Source organism: Nymphalis io, chromosome 1 (assembly GCF_905147045.1).
Source record: "Nymphalis io chromosome 1, ilAglIoxx1.1, whole genome shotgun sequence".
NCBI lineage: Eukaryota > Metazoa > Arthropoda > Insecta > Lepidoptera > Nymphalidae > Nymphalis > Nymphalis io.
Window position 1 is genome coordinate 1,875,199 of NC_065888.1, and position 20,128 is coordinate 1,895,326.

General features: G+C 32.4%; 2 protein-coding genes across 5 annotated transcripts; one reads left to right on the forward strand and one right to left on the reverse strand.

The window, feature by feature from the left end:
* The first annotated feature begins 225 nt into the window (after positions 1–225).
* On the forward strand, positions 226–6,490 carry LOC126771765 (serine/threonine-protein kinase greatwall). 2 transcript variants are annotated; one of them, XM_050491855.1, is made up of 12 exons: positions 226–474; positions 569–817; positions 926–1,154; positions 1,939–2,109; positions 2,184–2,308; positions 2,422–2,624; positions 2,722–2,937; positions 3,159–3,384; positions 3,740–3,897; positions 4,275–4,399; positions 5,531–5,743; positions 6,331–6,490. In XM_050491855.1, the coding sequence occupies exons 1-12, from the start codon at positions 244–246 to the stop codon at positions 6,375–6,377; spliced, it is 2,193 nt and encodes a 730-aa protein (XP_050347812.1). In that variant the 5' UTR covers positions 226–243; the 3' UTR covers positions 6,378–6,490. The 2 variants fall into 2 exon arrangements, with proteins under 2 accessions (XP_050347812.1, XP_050347820.1); XM_050491863.1 differs by having other exon boundaries at positions 1,939–2,076.
* A 662-nt stretch (positions 6,491–7,152) lies between these two features.
* LOC126771857 (transmembrane protease serine 9) lies at positions 7,153–19,392 on the reverse strand. Of its 3 annotated transcripts, none has more exons than XM_050492016.1 (12): positions 19,187–19,392; positions 13,011–13,084; positions 12,234–12,410; positions 11,169–11,275; positions 10,786–10,919; positions 10,587–10,684; positions 10,310–10,399; positions 9,375–9,547; positions 9,071–9,206; positions 8,585–8,723; positions 7,945–8,090; positions 7,153–7,548 (listed from the first exon to the last, which is right to left on the reverse strand). In XM_050492016.1, exons 1-12 carry the CDS (start codon positions 19,326–19,328, stop codon positions 7,393–7,395), a joined length of 1,572 nt encoding a protein of 523 aa, XP_050347973.1. In that variant the 5' UTR covers positions 19,329–19,392; the 3' UTR covers positions 7,153–7,392. The 3 variants fall into 3 exon arrangements, with proteins under 3 accessions (XP_050347973.1, XP_050347963.1, XP_050347981.1); XM_050492006.1 differs by having other exon boundaries at positions 13,011–13,087; XM_050492024.1 differs by lacking the exon at positions 19,187–19,392 and adding an exon at positions 14,346–14,403 and having other exon boundaries at positions 13,011–13,087.
* Between the last annotated feature and the right edge of the window lie 736 nt (positions 19,393–20,128).

Genomic DNA, 20,128 nt, shown 5'->3' on the forward strand with positions numbered 1-20,128 from the left:
TGTGATTTTATTATATTAAAATTGGAGCACTCTTAATGAATTATTATATGAAACTTTGATAAAAAGATTTTACTGTTTTGAGCTTTTGTTCTTCAGCGTGATTTTCGTACATCGGTATACCTATATAAATATTAAGGGTATTTTATACCCTTAAATGTTTTATTACATTCGGTATAACTGGCAGCACTGTTTTTAATGTCAAAGAAATGTCAGTGTTTTTAAATTCGCTAACTGTTGTGTTGAATGTGGTGTGCAGACTTTGTTGTTTCAAAATCTTCAATCATTAAATTGGTTAAATTAAAAAATGAATCGGCAGACTTAGGGCTACAAAACTCGACAGCCTTCTTTACAAAAAAAGATTGTGTAAAACAGTTCATCATGACTTCTAATGATTCAGAGTTAGATGATCAAACATCTAGTCACACAATTTTAGAGAAAATTAATGCTGTCAATCAAGATATTACCACGAATAAGGTTCGATTCAAATAAGTAATTGAATTATTGTTCGTGTTTAGAATAAATCTTAAATTTGATACATTCCAATAACAAATGTTTAAATTTATTTCAGGCTCCTGACATAAATGATTTTACTATCGTGAAACCGATTAGTCGCGGTGCCTTCGGAAAAGTTTTTCTCGCTCATAAAAAGAACAATAAGGAACAATTATATGCTATCAAAGTTATGAAAAAATCTGATATGATTAATAAAAATATGGTAACTCAAGTTGTCACTGAGAGAAATGCATTGGCATTATCCAGAAGCCCATTCTGTGTTCATTTGTTTTATTCCCTGCAGTCAGCATCATCTGTATATTTGGTAAAATTGTCTTTAATTCTTTTAATTTTATTAATGATACATAACTTAAAAAACTTTTTTATTTCTCCCTTATAAAACATTTAAAATCTGAGAGTTAATGTTTTTAAGGTGATGGAGTACATGGTTGGGGGTGATATGAAATCATTGCTAGGTGTTTATGGGTTTTTAGAAGAAGCCATGGCAGTATTCTATGTGGCTGAAGTAATATTGGCCTTGGAGTATTTGCATAAACACAATATTGTTCATAGAGACTTGAAGCCTGATAATATGTTGATATCCAGAAGTGGCCATGTCAAACTTACCGACTTTGGTTTATCTAAGATTGAAATACATAGAGGTATGTTTGCTGAATAATTTTATATTGACTACTTAAATCATTAACTTATAATATATAAATTATAAGCATTAACTTATATATTAAGGATATTACAATACATGCTAAGCATAGCATGCTATTACAATATCTCATAAAAAAATTTGTGAACAATTAACATATATTAGTGGTAGAGCTTTGTGCAAGCCCATTTGGGTTACTAATCATTCATCAAATATTATACTGCCTAACAGCAATACATAGTATTGTTCTGTTCAACTGCACTGCACTGCATGCAACTGCACAAGGAACATAACATCGTAGTTCCCAAGGTTGGTGCATTGGATGGAAAGTAATGGTTAATATTTCTTACACACTGAAGCTCTGACCACTTACCGTCCATTCTCTGTTCTACTGTATAAACATATTTTTATTTATATGGACTATTAATTAAACTAATGCTAACTTAACTAACAAAATTTGTTGTGTAAATTATCTTTAAATATATAATTCTTCTTTAGTACTGAGTACATGTCTCTTTTAAATGACTGGACCAGTTTTTATTAAAATTCTTGTGTGATTAATTGGGGTTCTGGATGATTTAGATTAGACCTGTGATTGGAATTAAATAAAATTCTTTTTTTACAAGTACAAAGTCGGTATGAGCAGCTAGTATGATATATAGCTTAATCAAGATTTATTTATCTCTTTGTTTGATTATTTGTAATAAAAAAGTTAATGAAGTTAGCTCAGATTAATAAATATAAGAAAGTTAACAATAACTGTTTTTTTTTTTGGCTGTTTTCAGATTTGGAGATATCGGATTTTGTTAATTGTACACCAAGTTTGAACATGCGTACACCTGGGCAGCTTTTGTCTCTCACTTCTCATCTCTCTTTTGGCTCTGGAGGTGGAGACAGCACACATACCTCTGTCACTGAAACTTGTGAGAACCTTCTTGATGAACTTAAGGAGACTAGTATGATGTTACTATGAAATTTATTGTAAATAACAGTTTGTATTTGATTTTTTGAATATTTTTATATTTTTCAGCTAGAATGAAGAGTGTTTTTCAAGGTATTGATACACTTGAAAATTCACCCATACTGGATCATTCACAACTATCAGGAATACATCCTTTCATGAGTGCAGAAAGTATAAACTTGGACGATATGACTGCAAGTATTTAATATCAAATAATAATAAGATGAATCACTTTTTATATTTCCTTTTTAATCATTAAAGTTTTTAATGTAATGAATTTGGAAAATAATTGTACATTTTTTTGTAGAGTCAAGATTCAGGCTCAGAATCATTAAGTTCTTATCACACTTGTGAGAGTTCTAAAAACAGTACAAATTCAAAAAGTAATAAGTCAACAGATGTCAGTAGCACCAATGGGTCTTCCCTTGACTCAAATATATTCACCGATTCACAACAAGATCAGTCTACCTCACCACTGTGTAGAGGTCAGTCTTTAAAGAGAATACCAAGGTTGGTTTGTATTTTATTTACAAACAAAAGCATCCAATTTAATAATGAGTAAAATAATGATGAATTATATTGATATTTCTTAATTAAATCGTTTTAGCATTCGTGCCAAGAAGAGAAAAAGAATTTTAGACTGTGATGGGGACACACCGACAGGTGTAATGGGTCTTGCAGAATCAAAGGAAAATCATAGTGGCTTAACCCAAGAAATAATGGCCTTGGAACTAGAAGTTAGTCAAAATACACCAAAAAGGATGTCAATACACCCTACACCTGACAGACGTAAAAATCCCCTTAAAGGAGTATTAAAAAAGAGGTTAGTAATGTAATTTCCAAAATAATACTTAAATCAAAATAGTTTTTATTCAAGTTGATTCTTGACTTTTAATTATTTATGAAATTAACAAGAACAGGCTTGGGAATTATTAGTAAATTTTTAGCATTGATTTTCTCAATCATATTATGTAAATGTCATACTATAATATAATAATATACATTTTACAAATAAATTTTACATGGTGTGTTTTTGTCTTTCAGATGGGTTTCTCAAAATGACAGTCACCATTTCAATGTGGGAGTAATATTCTCAACCCCTAATAAGCTAATAGCTAATAATAATAAGTCACCAGAAACAAAGAAGAAAGCAACTAGATTCAATCTTCCTGTTGATGAAACAAATTCAAGCATCAAAGAGAAATCATTTACATTTGGCAAACATATTTCCACAAGCTTGGAGATATTTCCTACGAGAAGACTGAGCAAGGTATTATTTAAAACTATTTGGTTTAGTTATTCTAAATTATATAAGAGAACAATTAATAAAATTATACAAACATTTAACTGAAAAGTCTTATATGAAAATACAAAAATTTTTAAGAATGTAATTTACAGTTACTTAAAATAAGTAAAATAAAGACATAAGCGCATCAGCAAAACCTAAATTTGTCATCAAATAATTGCTATTTGATTTCAAAGATCTACATAATTGAGAAGTTTCTATTAGAGGGGGTTTGACTTGTGGCCAAATAGATAATGCTCCTTTGTGCCATCTCAGAGTAAAAACAGCTATATCAATTCATGGAAACAGCATAATTATCCATAAATGTAATTTTATTTAGGGCGAAGATAGTAAATCTCCTACGGACTTATGTAAAACGCCTATAGCAACCGCGCAGACGCCGTACAGAACACCAAAGAGTGTGAGAAGAGGAAACCAAGTCTCGGATCAAAGGATTCTTGGTACTCCGGACTATCTCGCTCCAGAATTATTACTAAAGTAAATATATGAAGTTTTATTTTGTTTTATACTTGCTTGCTTTCCCAGGCATGGGTTGTACAAACTTCAGCTTACACACTGTGGAAGATTCTCAGTATCAACCCGCTGCCGAAAAACCCAATCTTTTTATTGGCTTCGACCCGAGGCTTGAAGGCACTGGATTTGCAGCCTCAAATCTAGCCACTAGACTAACTCGGCAGTCTTGCATATAACTTATATCTTATCCTCAATATAATGGGCTGTTTAACATAAAAATAGTTATTAATATTTGTTGTTGTTGGATAAAGGCATTTAAACATAATATTAGACAAGGAATTAAAATGAATTAATGTTTTCGTCAAAATTATATTTATTAAAGTACATATATTTTATTCCAGACAAGGGCACGGGCCACCCGTCGACTGGTGGGCACTAGGCGTGTGCCTATATGAGTTCATGACGGGGGTGCCGCCTTTCAACGACGAAACTCCTCAAGCTGTCTTCAAAAACATACTCTCTAGAAGTGAGAATTTTTTATTTTCAATGTCAAAAGTCAAATGAATAATGTATTGTGGTGTCATTCATTATAATTAGTCTTAAAGATACTTAACATACGCAAACTTTATTAGACATCGCTATTAGAATGGGATGGAAGTTGGAACCAAAAAAGTTCCGATTACAAAGTTGGTAGCCAAAAGGGGAAAATGATTATATTAGATAATGTATATGTAGGTAATAAATATATAAATAAATGTGAGTAGGTTGATGTTAGTGTCTGTTTTTATGTTCAACTGCAATTGTTTTCGCGTGATTGACTTTTCATGAGCTCTACCTTTTATTAATCTAATAACTAAAATTCATGTACAATAATAAATCTCATCCATAATGTAATAACAATTCACAAGAAACAATTAAAATTTCCAAATATCCAAAACTCCAAAGTAAAAAAACATGTGACAAAACTGCTGTAAATGTAATTGATCAGAGCTAAAACGACCTTCATCTTTTATATATATATTTTTTTTTATATAATAGGAAGACGGACGTGCATATGGGCCACCTGATAAGTGGTAAGTGGTCACCAAACACCCATAGACATTGGCATTTTAAGAAATGTTAACCATCGCTTACATCACCAACGCGCCACCAACTTGGGAACTAAGATATTATGTCCCTTGTGCCTGTAATTACACTGGCTCACTCACCCTTCAAACCGGAACACAACAATATCAAGTATTGCTGTTTTGCGGTAGAATATCTGATGAGTGGGTGGTACCTACCCAGACGAGCTTACACAAAGCCCTACCACCAGTACCCAATTTAAATCGCTAGCACCTTTCTCGCTTGTTGCTAAATAATGTTGTGCTAAGACTGTGGCAAATCTCAAAAATCAAGCGAAATCGTATCGCATCAGCTTTTTGATAGTCCTCTTTAAAGCCTCATATAACAGAAAAGTTGGTAGTTCTCGTCTTTATGTATATGTGTCCCGCCCGCTAACCGTTAAAACTACCGCTAAATAGCAGTTCATACTGATCCAGTTTGTAGGGCGAGTCAGCTAATGTAATACGCACATTATATATATATATGACATCATAGATCAGATATGTAAACAAATTGACACTCGTGGTGTGTACTCGCTGAATGTTTCCCGTAGACATAGAGTGGCCGGAGGACGAGGAGGCGCTGTCGGCGGAGGCGGTGGGCGCCATCGAGGCGCTGCTGACGGTGGACGCGGCGGCGCGGCCGGCCGCGAGCGACGTGCGCCGCATGCCGCTGTTCCGCCGCGTGGACTGGGAGCGCCAGCTGCTCGCCGAGCCGCCCTTCGTTCCCACGCTCGACGACATCTACGATACGGGCTACTTTCAAGGTCAACCTCACTTAATACTATCCATATTTATATGGGCTGGCCTCGTCGGTCTAGTGACTAGATGTATGGCCGCAGACCTGGGGTTAAATCCCAGGTCGGGCCAATAAAAAGTTATTGGGTTCTTCTGTCGAAAACTCTCAGTAGCGGCCCGGAGTCTGTAACTCCCGTGCTTTGGAAAGCGCGTAAAGCCGTTGGTCCTGCGCCTTAACTCTTTCCGGTCGTGTCGGATTGCCATCCCATCGGATTATGAGAGTTAGGAAATAGAGAGTTCACTATAATATCTTGCAGTTGGTTAATCTCTCTGGCCGAAATCGGTCCGGAAGACTTTATTATTATTATTATTTATGTGGAACGCGCTTATACAATCGATCAGGAGTAAAAAAAAATAGCCATGTACTTTGTTGTTCAGGCTTGCTTCATATTAAATTTCAACAAAATCGGGTTTAGCTTTGAAAGCGTAACAGACAAACAGAGTGACTTTGGCATTTATAATATTAATATAGATGATAATGATTCAAGTTTCATCTACTTAGTTTATTTGTAAGTGTTTTTAAGGACAGTCCGTAATAATTATGTTTTCTTTGCAGCTCGTAACATTTTGCAGCACCTCAATGTGTCTAACTTTGATATGTAATAAAGTATTAGTCAATTGTTAGACGTGTGATATTTTGATATTAATATATTAATTAGCCTAAATTAGATAAATAATGTTTAATAATATTATGTTCCTATTACAGTCTGATTCATTTCATACTATTCTAAACGAATTATAAAGTTAAAATGCTGTAATATTGTATTATGGATTATAAGAATTGGTAATTTTAATTATTAATATAATATTTTTTTAGAATTAATCTCGGTTTATTTTATTATTTAAATAAATTACATATCAAGGTATTCGTTTATTTATTTATAGCTCTTAAACTATATTGGCACAATTTAATGGCATTACATCCGCAATAATTGAAAATAAAAATAACAATACATTAAGAAAGACAAGAATACATTTTAGTTATCTTTCTCAAGATAATTGACTTATTGCCTGAGCCATTAGGGTCCGTTCACACAGACCGGCTCGGAGAGCATCGGCCTGCTTTTTTCTTTTCACACAGACCGGGTCGTATACGCTTGGAATTGGCCGGAGCGGAGCCGCCAACTATTTCACATCGACCGGCTGGAAGAGATCTGAAAGCGGGTGCGAGCGAGAAAGAGCACGCAAGCGGAGCCGGTCGGCTCCTTTTATTACTTCACACGAAGCGCGTTCAGGCATTTTTAATGACAAAAAAGGTGCAAATGCAAAAATAAACTTTACTACAATCACTCAAAACACTGTTTCCAACGTGATAAAAATCTGCTCTCCTCTCCGAGCCGGTCTGTGTGAACGGACCCTTAAGAAGTATATATTTAATGGGGAAATTATGTATTTTGACATTTTCTTTTGTTTATTAAATGACCATATTTTTTTTTCTTCTATTTTGTCCGGAAACCATTTTTAAAACTTAAATATATATTTTTTGAAACTTGTAAAATGTATACAAAAATGTTTTCACTTGAGATTTAAATAGTAAACAATATTCTTCTTAAGTGGCTACAGTTTATACATAAACCTACAACTCGAAATCCTTGAATATTTATCCTTATAACTGTTTTTACTTGGAGTTCTTCTGTATCCAAGGTAAGAAGGAAGTGACACGTGTGTAGACGCCAGGGTATTGTCCCTTGCCACAGCCGATACCCCAGGAAACGATACCCACTTGAGTCCAGCGACCACCCTCATTCACCATAAGTGGACCTCCACTGTCCCCCTGTAAAATTTATTAAGAAAACAATTAAAATCTGGCGTCAAATTAAAAAGTAATATAAACCAAGATAAAAGAAGAAACTAGGCAATAAGACATATTTTTTCAATTAATAAGGTTTAAGTTGAAGTGTTTGTGTATAATTCACTATTTATGTATTAAACTATCCGGTATCCGGTATAGACGTATCAATGATATTTACATGAAACCATAGACAATTTGACATTAACATATTCCTAACAACATGTAATCACAAATATATAATATAGCTATGATTCATTCTTTATGCCACATGATTTATCCTGGTTACACAAATACGTCATAGATATTATCAGATATATTTTATATTACTTTAGAAAAAGCTAAACGATGTTTGATTATGATTATTCGACAGTTACTTACACTGCAAGAGTCCATGCTGGCTTTACCAGCGCATAACATGTGTTCGACAATACCTCCCGGTGCTGCGGAGCCGTACTTTAGTCGACACTCAGAATTAGTCCAGATAGGAATCGAAACTTCTTGTAAAATGGAGGGTTGTGGACCACCTAGTGACAAAAGAGTAGTACTTTTGAGAGACTATTAAAACAGAAATCATACCATAAATATCCGAGTTTGTAATAATAAAAATCATTTATTTGCTCAAAACATCTTAGTATACTGTGTAGATTTAATCTATTTAAGGTGCAAATTTTAAGATTATATTTTGACGATAGCAAGTGTTACATACATAAACATAAAAAGTTCCTAATAAATTCGATTTTGAAATTTTACATAAAAACATATACAAGCAAGCGCTTGAAATTGGCTTAAAATTCCAAGATATTTTATTTGCTGCGTGGTACAGTTATTAAAATTTTTAATTTATTTCATAACTGTCACGGTCGTAAATATCAGCATGCCGTGCTTCTCTAAATACTTCTCTATAGATTAAGGAGAAGTATTGTAACTTGTACCGAGTCGATCGGTTCGGAAGTTTAACGTGTTCTATCTACTAGATCTTTTCAGCTCCATTTAAGAGATAGGTGATATTTTTACTTACTCTCTCTTAAACTTCCCCACCCAATGACAGTTGCGACCTGTCCGGAGTATGCTCTGCCCCCGCCGGGCAGACATACGGGGCGAATATTCTTTGTGAATGGTACAGGTTGGTCCAAAGTAAGAACTGCAACGTCGTTGTGCTGGAAATAAAGGGGGATTACTGACGATATATCGGCACAATAATGTAATTTTTTTTTTTTTTGATATAATAACTCCTTAAAATAAACAATTAAGTTTGAAATTTTTTTTATATATAATAGGAAGACGGACGTGCATATAGGCCACCTAATGGTAAGTGGTCACCAACGCCCATAGACATTGGCATTTTGTACTACTGTTTTGCGGTAGAATATTACGTTAGTGTGTTTGTAATACATTACAAGCATTTACTATAATAATTTATTCTTATATTTTTTCCTATGCTATTATAAATATATATTTGAAATTAGAATTAATAAAATTGCCGTAACGATTTGTCAGTCCATACCAAAGTGCGCATGTCGAACCCACGATGTCTGACAACCCTTTTGATTTTTCTTTCTACGTGTTGCGTTTCTGTATTCGTGCGTATGTTGTAGTCACCGAGTCTTGCTGTCAGCCGTGCTACGTCCCATGATGTCATGCTATAGTGTATTTATAAAATATTATTAAAAAACGAATAAATTTTAGGCGTACAATCATTAGAATTGTTTTCGGATGTAGTACGAAACTACTAGTTTGAAACTAAAATGTTTATGTTCATTGTACTATGTCAATTAGAATACAGTAATTTACAATAGCTAGCTACGCACTGTGCAACGCAATGGGCAGCTGATATCACGTGTGAATCATCTATCAGCGACCCGCCACAGAATTGCCGTCCGTTGTTGAACAGCGCCACTATCCACGGCCATTCATTTAGTTCGGCGTTGTGACCGCCCACTATACGCTCCTCATCTTGAGACTCGTAAGTACTGCCATATGCCTGCAAGAATAGATTATGATTTCAATAATGTTACTGCTTCATTTGCTTTCATGGCTATTGGTATGCTCAATACTAGGATCACGCTAAGGTTTCATCTTTAAGGCCTAATAAAGGTTCGTGTTGCCATAGCTTAAGGCGTTATTTTTAAATAATTTTAAATAATAGTGCTCGGTGGGTTGTATTTTTTTGTTAGAGATTTAGCGCTTTATTTAATTACTTCAGTAGAGTTAGTATTACTTCAGTAGTTGAATGCATCGTGAGTTAAAAACGTGATTCACAAAACACAAAGTTAATGTGAATTATTGTCGACGGATATCATACGCAATTTACTTCGACATTTTACAATACAATGCAATAGACTCAATATTTTGATAGCTTATATAATAATCTTTATACAGGCTAAAATTGTAACCGTTTAACTAAATTCAGCCATTTAACTGATTTAGTTAGGCATAAAAATTATTACTCAAGCATATATACATTTGTATATAAAACGCATGCAGGTGTAATGGTAGCACAACATGCTTATAAATAAATATTATTATATAAATATACATTAGAACTTAAAAGATTAACTTTAACAGAAATGACCTGACATTTGTATTATTATTATCACTATATTTTTGTTATTTTTATCTATCAATTCACTATTTATGTATTAATTATGTCAAAAGTATCCGGTATAGACCCAACTCACGCGTAGCCTTGTGGCGACAATTTCGCATTGATATATTCCTAACTAATCACAAATATATAATATACCTGTGGTCCATTCTTTATACCACATGATTTATCAGTGCTGGGCTGCGATGTAGGCTTCGTCGGTTGAGTAGGAATTACTGGCGGCCAAGTCTAGATAAACAGAAATGAGATAAATTAATTACGCAAAAGATATCGATAACTTTTAGGAGCAAGCCTTGACAAAATTAATGAAACAAAGAAATGCGCTTAGTTATTTGTCCACAGGCTTTTAAAATAATATACAATTTTCCATTACTAAATTCTAACTTCGAACATATATTTAATAGATTTTTTAAACCTGTTTTGTTGTACTGGCTGGAGGTTTTGTGCCCCAAGTCGTAGTAGGAGGCGTATTTGATGGAACTAGTGATGGTTTTGTTGTTGTAACACCCGCAACTAAAAATAAAAATGAAGCGACAACAAAAATTATTAATACAACATTAGATAATAATATTTAATTTCCATAATTTTTTATTATTATTTGTAAGTGTATTTACCAGTCGATGGAGGGTGAGTGGGCGCTGAGTGATCTGGCGGGTGAGTCGGTAGCGGCGGTATTGTTGGCGGCCATTGTGCGATTTGATTGTAGTTATTAAACGGCCATTGTGCGGAAAGTGGCACTGGCATGAAGCTATTATAAAAGATTAAAATCGTAGGTCATTAACTTATCCCCTATAGTAAAGCTTTAAATCTTTCGAGATTTTCAATCTACATAAATTAGGCTTAAAACAACGTAATGTATTATTTTTGTTATACCTGTTTTTATAAGTTATGACTAACAGTGCCATTCTTATAGAATAATAATTACAAGGTAATGTGATGATTGAAATAGGAAATTATTGGTACGGTGTAGTATGTAAATACCTATTGTACTACTAACTTGGACAATGATGAAGAAAACGCTGGTTGCAGTAACCCGAGCCGTTGCACGTCTGGTTCCTGTTGCGGAGGTGTCCCCACGGGCTCCGTGCAACACACACCAAACACCTATTAACAAACATCGTATTTTTAATAATCGACACTCTTATAATTCGATGGGAAAGAAAAGAGTTACAACAGGATACAGGTTAACTGGATACTGTTTCTATTGAGTATTAACATTTTAATAGACCAGAGATTTGAACTCAGATTTTTTTTTATTAAAGAATAGTTAAGCGAACGGTAAACAACAGAATCATACAGGCACAAAGGACATAACTTGGTTCCCAAGGTTGGTGGCGCATTGGCGATGTAAAGGGTGGCTATCATATCTTACAATGCTAATGTCCTATGGGCGGTGTTGACCACATTACCATCAGGTGGCTCACTTACAAGTCTGCCTAAATAAAAATTAAAATATATATATAAAATAATTTGCAAAGAAGTACGTATTATTTCTATCTTAAACAGATAATAAACGAACAATGTAATGTGCAATTTTAGTGATTGTATATCCAAAAGATAACAGGTATACAACTTAAGCTTTCTAGGCGTTGCACGTTTCAGAATCCTAGCAAGGTAAACGAGTTACGAGTCAAGGAAGGTATACGATCAATACACGCATTTTTAAAAATATTCGAATCATCTTGGACCGTGTGTTATGTACTTTAAAAATCTATCATATGAAACTTAGCACTTGTCCCTTTCGTGAATATGTATATAATATCAAATAAATGTAATTGAAAAAATATTACAATAAATAGAATAATTATTATCTAACAAGAGGATAAAAATCACTCTTGTCAAGTCTTTGGAAGCGTTTGAAACTGCGAAGCGCAAGCTACTTATCTTGTATAAGTATAAGTTTTATGTATATTGGTTTAGATTTTTTTTTAGTTAGGCATTATAAATAACACGACTCCTTATTTATAAGCAAGTGAAGATATTATTATTGTAAAAAGTAATGTACTGTAAATTTTGTTAAGAGATTGCCTCTGAATAACTTAAAAAAATATTAGTAACTTGCCTCTGTGTTATCATTTCCTTTGTAACTGCAAGTATCGTAGTGGCCCATAACCCATCCATTGTAGCCAGAGAGATCGACTACTTTGAAAAGCGGGTAACAATCACGGAAGCTCTTACATGTCCCTTTCTTGCCGATTGTCGTCTCGCATTCAAATCCATACGCTGCATCGTTAGATGTCTATTTAAAAATAATTTAAAATAAAGCAACATTTATTGCCTAATATATTTTTTTAATTTTGCTAAAAAAAAACAAAACCGACTTCAAATAAAATTCAAGCTATTATTTTTTCACATTTAGAGGTGGTATTTTTTTCTTCAAATTTGGTTGGAACCAAATGAGGTTCCAACCAAATTGGGAGGGCCCCAAAAAAAGATTATTCGAAATTGGTTTATAAATGACGGAGCCTAAAAAAACACAATTGTATTGAGAACCTTCTCCTTTTTTAAAGTTTTTTAAAAACAATATGTAATATTCTACATAACAGAACAATATATTTCGAACTACCTACAAGTTAATTAATCGTAGCGACTAAAACTTTTTTAAATACAAAGCAAAAATAAATCTCTTGAGATTTGCCGTTGCTTAACAAAATGTCCTGTGGGAAATTCGCCATTCATTGTATATCTCGTTATTAATAGTATCAAATTAATTTATTAACAATTTTTTTAACAAAATTCAACATTGATTAATTTTGCATACAAAATACTAGTTTGATTCTTTAAAGTATAGGTCGTATAAGAAATATGACTGAACCTTTAGGGACAAAAATAAACTTACCTGTCTGGGTCGTAATAATAATAGTTGTTTTCCATCTCGTGTGTTGTTTGATTCGCGCTTCACTCTCTCGGCAGCTACTGGAATTACAATGACTTTAAAAATAAGAGCCGAGGTGACCAAGTGGCTTGGAATAGAGAATCTTAACCTTAGATTGCGGGTTCAAACCCGGGCAACTGAATATTTACACGCCTTTTCATGATCGCAGACGTACTGTGGGTGGCTTTGGTGTACCTTTTCTATTGTTTTGATTTTTTTTTGGATTACTAATGGCTATAAAAAACTTAATTGGACTGTAATATTGTGATATTTAGTTATTAATTATTATTTGCTATAAATTTGTAATGTGTATTTTGTTTTTTTTTTATTTTTATTTTAATTATGTATATTATAAAAATGTCTGTACATAGTTTACATCAATAAAGTAAAAATTATTATTTTGTGCTTATATTGAGATAATCTCGTGCACGGCAGTGAAAGAAAATGTAAAGAAAACTGTCTGTGTCGGAGATAATCTGCCACATGTGTATCCACCACCCCGCTTTGGAGCAGCGTTGTGGAATAAGCTCGAAACCTTTTTCCTCGAAAGGAGAGAGACATTATTGCAGTAGGACATTTAGACACAGGCTTTCTTACACAAATACGATTGGTATCGTTCCAAGCAATGGCGTCCACACTCCTAATGTAATAATTATATGCATTTTTAAGTTTTACGAATTTTAGTATTATTTTATATTATGATATGATTCACCGGCTTAAATCTGAATAGCTTAACAGCACAAGCCGCCTACAGTAACAGTAACAGCCTGTTAATGTCCACCTGCTGGGCTTGGGCCTCCTCTCCCTTTTTGAGGAGAAGGTTTAGAGCTTATTCCACCACGCTGCTCTAATGCGGGTTGGTAGAATACACATGTGACATAATTTCAATTAAATTAGACACATGTAGGTTTCCTCACGATGATTTCCTTCACCGTCAAGCTCGAGATGAATTATAATCACAAATTCACAAGCCGCCTGACGATGTAAAATTCGCAGGTTCGGTGGTGATCCTTATTAACTATTATCATAGGTATAATTAATAAGCAAACAATGTTATATATCTAAAGATTATAATTATATTATTTCCAACAACTTCACGGCTTTATGAGAGTAATTAGGGACATGAAGGCCAAAACATATATACCCGCGACACGACATTGCATCGCCACATGAATGATAGCAGTAGCATTCCTTGCATTCCCCTTTTTTATCATAAATACTAAGAAAAATACTACAAAACTTGTTACTACATTACATTTAAATAATGATAATTTTATTTCACCAATAATATTTACGAACGGTAGGTTTGATCTAGGTGCTTAATCAACTCAACGCCACATTCATATGTCACAGCCATAAAACATCACAATAATTTAGAAATAAAGATCGGGTTACTAGAGACTGGTTATCCTCACTAGGTTAATTCAGTAAACTGTGTTTTCGCTCAAAGTATATAAAGAATCCAGAAATATCACCATAAAATTTAGCGTTTTTAATTAAATTAAATATTAAAGTGTAATTCTGTGCATTTATGCGTGTAGGTGCGTCTATGTGTGTGTGTATATATTGTATATATGGGTGTTGTGAGCGTTAGTTGAGATTAAGTTATAGAAGCAATGTTTACTTTTGTTTCATTTAGCAGGAATGCAAAAATTATAAGAACACTAACTGAACTAGTAAGGTAAGAGCGTTGAAGGACAGGTTTTTTAATAGTACTTTACTCGCATTATTTACGCAAGTAACGTACGATTCAACTGTTAAGCTTGTTGTTTATTACGAATTACTACACTAATATAATATATTGCATGATAATAGTGCGATTAAATAATGTATTCTAAAGAAGGGGCCTGGCGACAGTGACTATAAATTACAGAACTGGTCTATGGGCGTAGTTGATTTGTTTATAGAAATGTTTTTTTTATTCATATAAGTAATTTTATAATTTACTACTAAAGGTAGAATATAAACAAATTAATTAACATTTTCTTGTTTTACTAACAACGATCTAGTTGCGGTTTGTTCGAAGTTGGATCGAAATAGAATCGTAACCGTTATTGATTGGTAGAATTGACCTCCTGTTTTATTTAAAGAGTTGGCGAGCAAAATTTTTAATAATATGTTTTTTTACTTGTTACTGAGATTCTCCGATAAAAGAATCCAATAATTTGTATCGGCCCGACCTGGATTGTGAACCCAGAACTTCTGGACCTGTCACTAGACCAACGAGGCAGTGAAGCTTAAAGGCTAGTATTATAAAGAGTTCATTAGTCCATTATTACATAAAATTGTGCCCGTTATATAAAAGAAAATAATCCTTAATAAAATTATAAAAGTAACGTTAAAAAATTAAATAATAACATCAATTTACCGCGCTATGATTATTCATCGTCAAGTTATTTACAGTTTTAATTGTTGTCGTATCGAGAGACGTTATATTTATAAAAACCGTCAAAGTCGTGCAAATCAAAATAATTGTATTTTGTATTATCATAACTTACCATAATTTAGAGTAGCATTAAAACCATAAATTATTATTATGTATTAAAATTGAAAACTTGATTATTTGATTTGGGAAAATAATAAATGATACATTAGTTATATAACGTAACTATAACAGTAATAGGACAAACATAGGTACAAAGGAACATTCATTTTTGTTTATTAGATAAGCTGTATGCGTATTTACCTCGTCATTTGTGTGCTTTAATGTCCTTATCTTAATCCCAGTCTACCTGTATGTCAAATTTAATTTCGATCGGTTAAGTGGTTTGGTCGTGATGGAAAAAAAACACGCAGACAGAATTACGTTTGGAATTATAATATTAACTCTGACGATCTGATGTTCATATAAACATTTGTTAATACATGCCAATAGACAAGGTGGTTCAGTGCAGAGAACTTAACCGAATAACTCGTAACAGTTGGTTAATATTTCTTACAGCGCCAATGAGTATTGGCGGTAATGACCGCTTATTATCAGGTGGCCCTTTGTGGTGACATGACATATTAACGAAATAATGAAGATTTTCATATTTTGTTTCTATTTTTGGCTGGTGATGGGCGTAGTGAGAAATAAGTGGTCACTAATTTGATATTCAGTGAGCGTCGAAAAAGCATCGGTCCCAACGTGCAAACATGTTATTTTGTGTCGACATAACGGTGTTCGATTACTATCAGCGTATTGGAATCCAATTTTATTTTAATAGCATGAACATTGAACTTGAATATTAATATAAGTACACGTAATTTTTTTATATCATTGATGACAATTATGTTTCTGTAAATTGTTTCTTACAAATTCAATGACGATTAATATGTATAGATTTGACATAATTAGTGTACCTATGTGATATGCAAAAATAAAATGCAATAACTCTAAAACTGTTCTTTATTAAAATGTGTATTATTTTATTTATACTTTTATGTATTGTTTTTGGAGCTTATTTCTTTCTTTTTTTTGTTTCAGTCTCCTATTATTGTTTTTTTTTCAAAATAAAGTATATATGACCAAAAACAATTACACGCTACTACTTTAATATAATGATACCTGATAAGCTTTCAAGGCTTAGTGACGAAAGATAAGTTACAAAAAAATTATGAGTATGTTAGAATGTTATTGTTTTAAACTAATGGTAATGTTTCTGTATTTATTGATTAGTATTTGGGCGATTGATGCTGGTTTCAAAATTGCATTGTTTTAAGAAAATACATCTGTAATGACCTTATCTAAAAATATGATTAATACCAAATCGTTTCCGACTCACACGAATATACAAGAATTGTTTATTAAGATTTAATAAACACATTCCAATAGCACGTCTTGCGAATCGCATACGTTTCTCATTGGGTTATTTTTAATCGCCTTCTTGATTTTAAACCTAGAATGTAAAGTTCAAGAAAATCTTTGACATTTTATTTTGTATCTGTTGCAATAAAAAAAGATGATTGATTACTAAGTATTTATTAAAAGGTTTATCAATTACGTTACGTATATTTATATCCAAAAAGCCGAATAACTTATATTGATAGTATACATATTGTGATAATCGAAAGGAATTATGAAATTATCCTTTATTTTCATATCCTAAGTGTGATACGATAGAGCAAATATTGACCACTCGCCGGTATACATCAAATTTCGTATTGTTGTTTTCTAGTCTAAAGATAAGAAAAACTATTTATTTTTTAGCAAAAGGGACTATTTTGCCAAAGAAATTAATGTTATAATTTTAAATTTAGGTAATGTTGACAGATTTCAATCACTTTTAAATTATAAAGAACTAAATTGTGAATATACAAATATAACAAAAAAATATATAATTTTTTAATGTAATCTTGTAATTCAAAGCCTTGTTTAGTAAATGTAAGTTACATATATACATATGTGTTATGCCGTTAATGTTTCCAGAAGGGCGTATTGCAAGACCAATAATTTAAATGTTTTATAAAAACAAATTAAAAAAAGTTAATTTATGAAAATGTTCAGAGTAAACAACCGACCTTGAAGATGTCAACAGGCCTATAATAAAAACAACTTGCGACCGAAACATCGAAGTGATTAAGTCTGATTTTCTGCGACATTAATTGTACGATTGTATACAAGCTTAAATTGTTTCTTGAATTAGTAATATCTACATGTTTACCTATTATTTATATATATATATGAAGAAATATAGATTGATAGAGTATGTTTTAGTAAGAGACGCGCACTTTATCTTATAGTTAACAATAATTTGAATACATCATAATTTTAAATTTAAGTGATTTAAATTTTTTTTTTGTTATGCCTCTATAACTTTATATATATTTAACGTGAAACTATTATAAGAAATATTATTATAAAATATACTTCATAATTCTATTAAAAATAGTCATTCATATAAATGTACCTTACATACGCAAACATATACAAACGCATATAAATATAAACTCTTATTGTATATTTCTTTTCTTCTACTTTTTATTTATATAAATTATACCAGCAGTGAACTGCGGTTTCCGCTGCGTTAAATTTGGATTAAGCATCTCGGGTCTTGCAGTTTGCCATATCGGTTGACGTTTATTGTTATTGCTTCGCTTCCAAGGGTCGTGGCGTGAAGCTATATTGCCTATAACCTGTCTAAGTGAACGGCTTACCTAACATAATGAATATCATCACATCGGACTCCTGAGAAGATATATATATAAACTCTCCAGGTTTATTTTGAATTATTTTGTAACAAATGAATGTCGTATTATTTTTATTATGATACATTTTGTACTAATTTAACTGCCTTTTTGAAATTAGTTTTTTCGTAATTAAATTACAATTGCGATGCATTTGACAATCGGTAGCAACATTATTGTAGGCTTAGCATTTTAAAATGTCGTTCGTAAGCATTTTAAATAAGCAATAAGAAAAATTTATTATCACAGGGATTCCGGGTTCAGCAGCCCAATACTAGAAAATGTCAACGTCGTCACAATGTTCTTTGATAGATTTAATTAATGCTCGATTTGAGCCGCAAAAAATGTAACAAGCAAGCGTCCATAGAAGTTACGGGTAGAGGACAATGAATGATTGATGTTGTCTCGGAAGGCGTGGGTGTGACCATTTGCATTGAATCGATATCACGGCATCTTTCAAAATAATGACTCGCGTGTTTCGAGTCCAGAAGAGAGAATTCAATTACATTCACATACAAGGAAAATCGTAAACAAATATATTTTAAAATTAACATCATTCTTAAAGTGAATAATAATTTACCAAAACTTACTAACACAATGGATTGTAAAGAATAAAATTTGATCTTGAAAAGAAATGTTTATTATTATAATGCTCGTAGTTTCTTATCGTTTCGTCTCCATTGCCGGACTGCGGACATCGTTAACGCAAATTTTAACTTTCTCTAGCCTCAAAACCTCATACAGATGTCATTGTTTTGAGGCAACGTCATAAGAATACTTAATGTAAAAACTCTTTTCATTTGAAATCGAAATGTAAACAAATAATTACTTCATTGATTATAAAATCAAATTTTTTTTTTTTTTAATTTAAATCTCAGAAAGAGTTCTTTGCTATGATAAACATAAACTAAAAAATAATAAATAACTTATCATAATTGTACTTTGTTTAATTGCAATAATAATTTAAAACTTACCATTAACGACTACAGCATCATCGGTGTAAAAAGCTCCTGTTTTTGCGGAAAAATCGCCCACATTTTCATCGACAACGCTACTCCTTGAGGCTACAGTTAATAAACTTAGTATAAAAAATTCGGCATTAAATCTTATCAACATTTTTACGTTACAAATGCATTAACTATTGGTATCAATATACTTGATATGATAATACGTGCGCGTCGCGAGGATGTGCGGCCCACAAGGAGTCACTTCGCAAAATGCTTTGGCCACTCGATCTCTCGCCTTTATAATATTTTTACACTGACGCTCTACATTAGGTTAAAAGATAACAGGGCTTTTTCTCTTTTTGTTATTGAGCTGACATTTGACGGTCTCCACGATGATCTTTAATATATCAAACTTTTGATATAATGTATCCAAAAGGTTGAAATGATTGTATTAATTGGTATGTCGGTCTCACGCATTTCACATCAAAACACAGGATAATTCGACTGAATAATATTAACCGATCAATGAACCATAATTTTATCACAAACGGACGATGTTTAAAATTTACGGCGAGATATTAAATTGAGGTCCTTAAGGAATTCGTTAACGATTCTTAATGTTGCCCTAAAAATAATTATTGAAAATGATAAAATAATATATATTACAATATTTTAGCGAAATGTACGTCCTTAGCTTCATAATAAAGAGTTCAAACTATTGAAAATATTCACAATGGTTTTGGTTAATAGGATATTTATTATTTATAGATAACATATTGCTAAGAATTAAATATATCATCAAATTAGTACTTATTTTAGGATCGCAGACTACCAAATTGGCATGGTAATGCCTAATGTGATAGGTAAGTAATACCTTTCTGTACCACCCTTGACCATTAGCAAGAAGTATAAAAAACTACTTACATAGCCAATGTGTTACCAGCAATAGCATATAATATGATATATTAA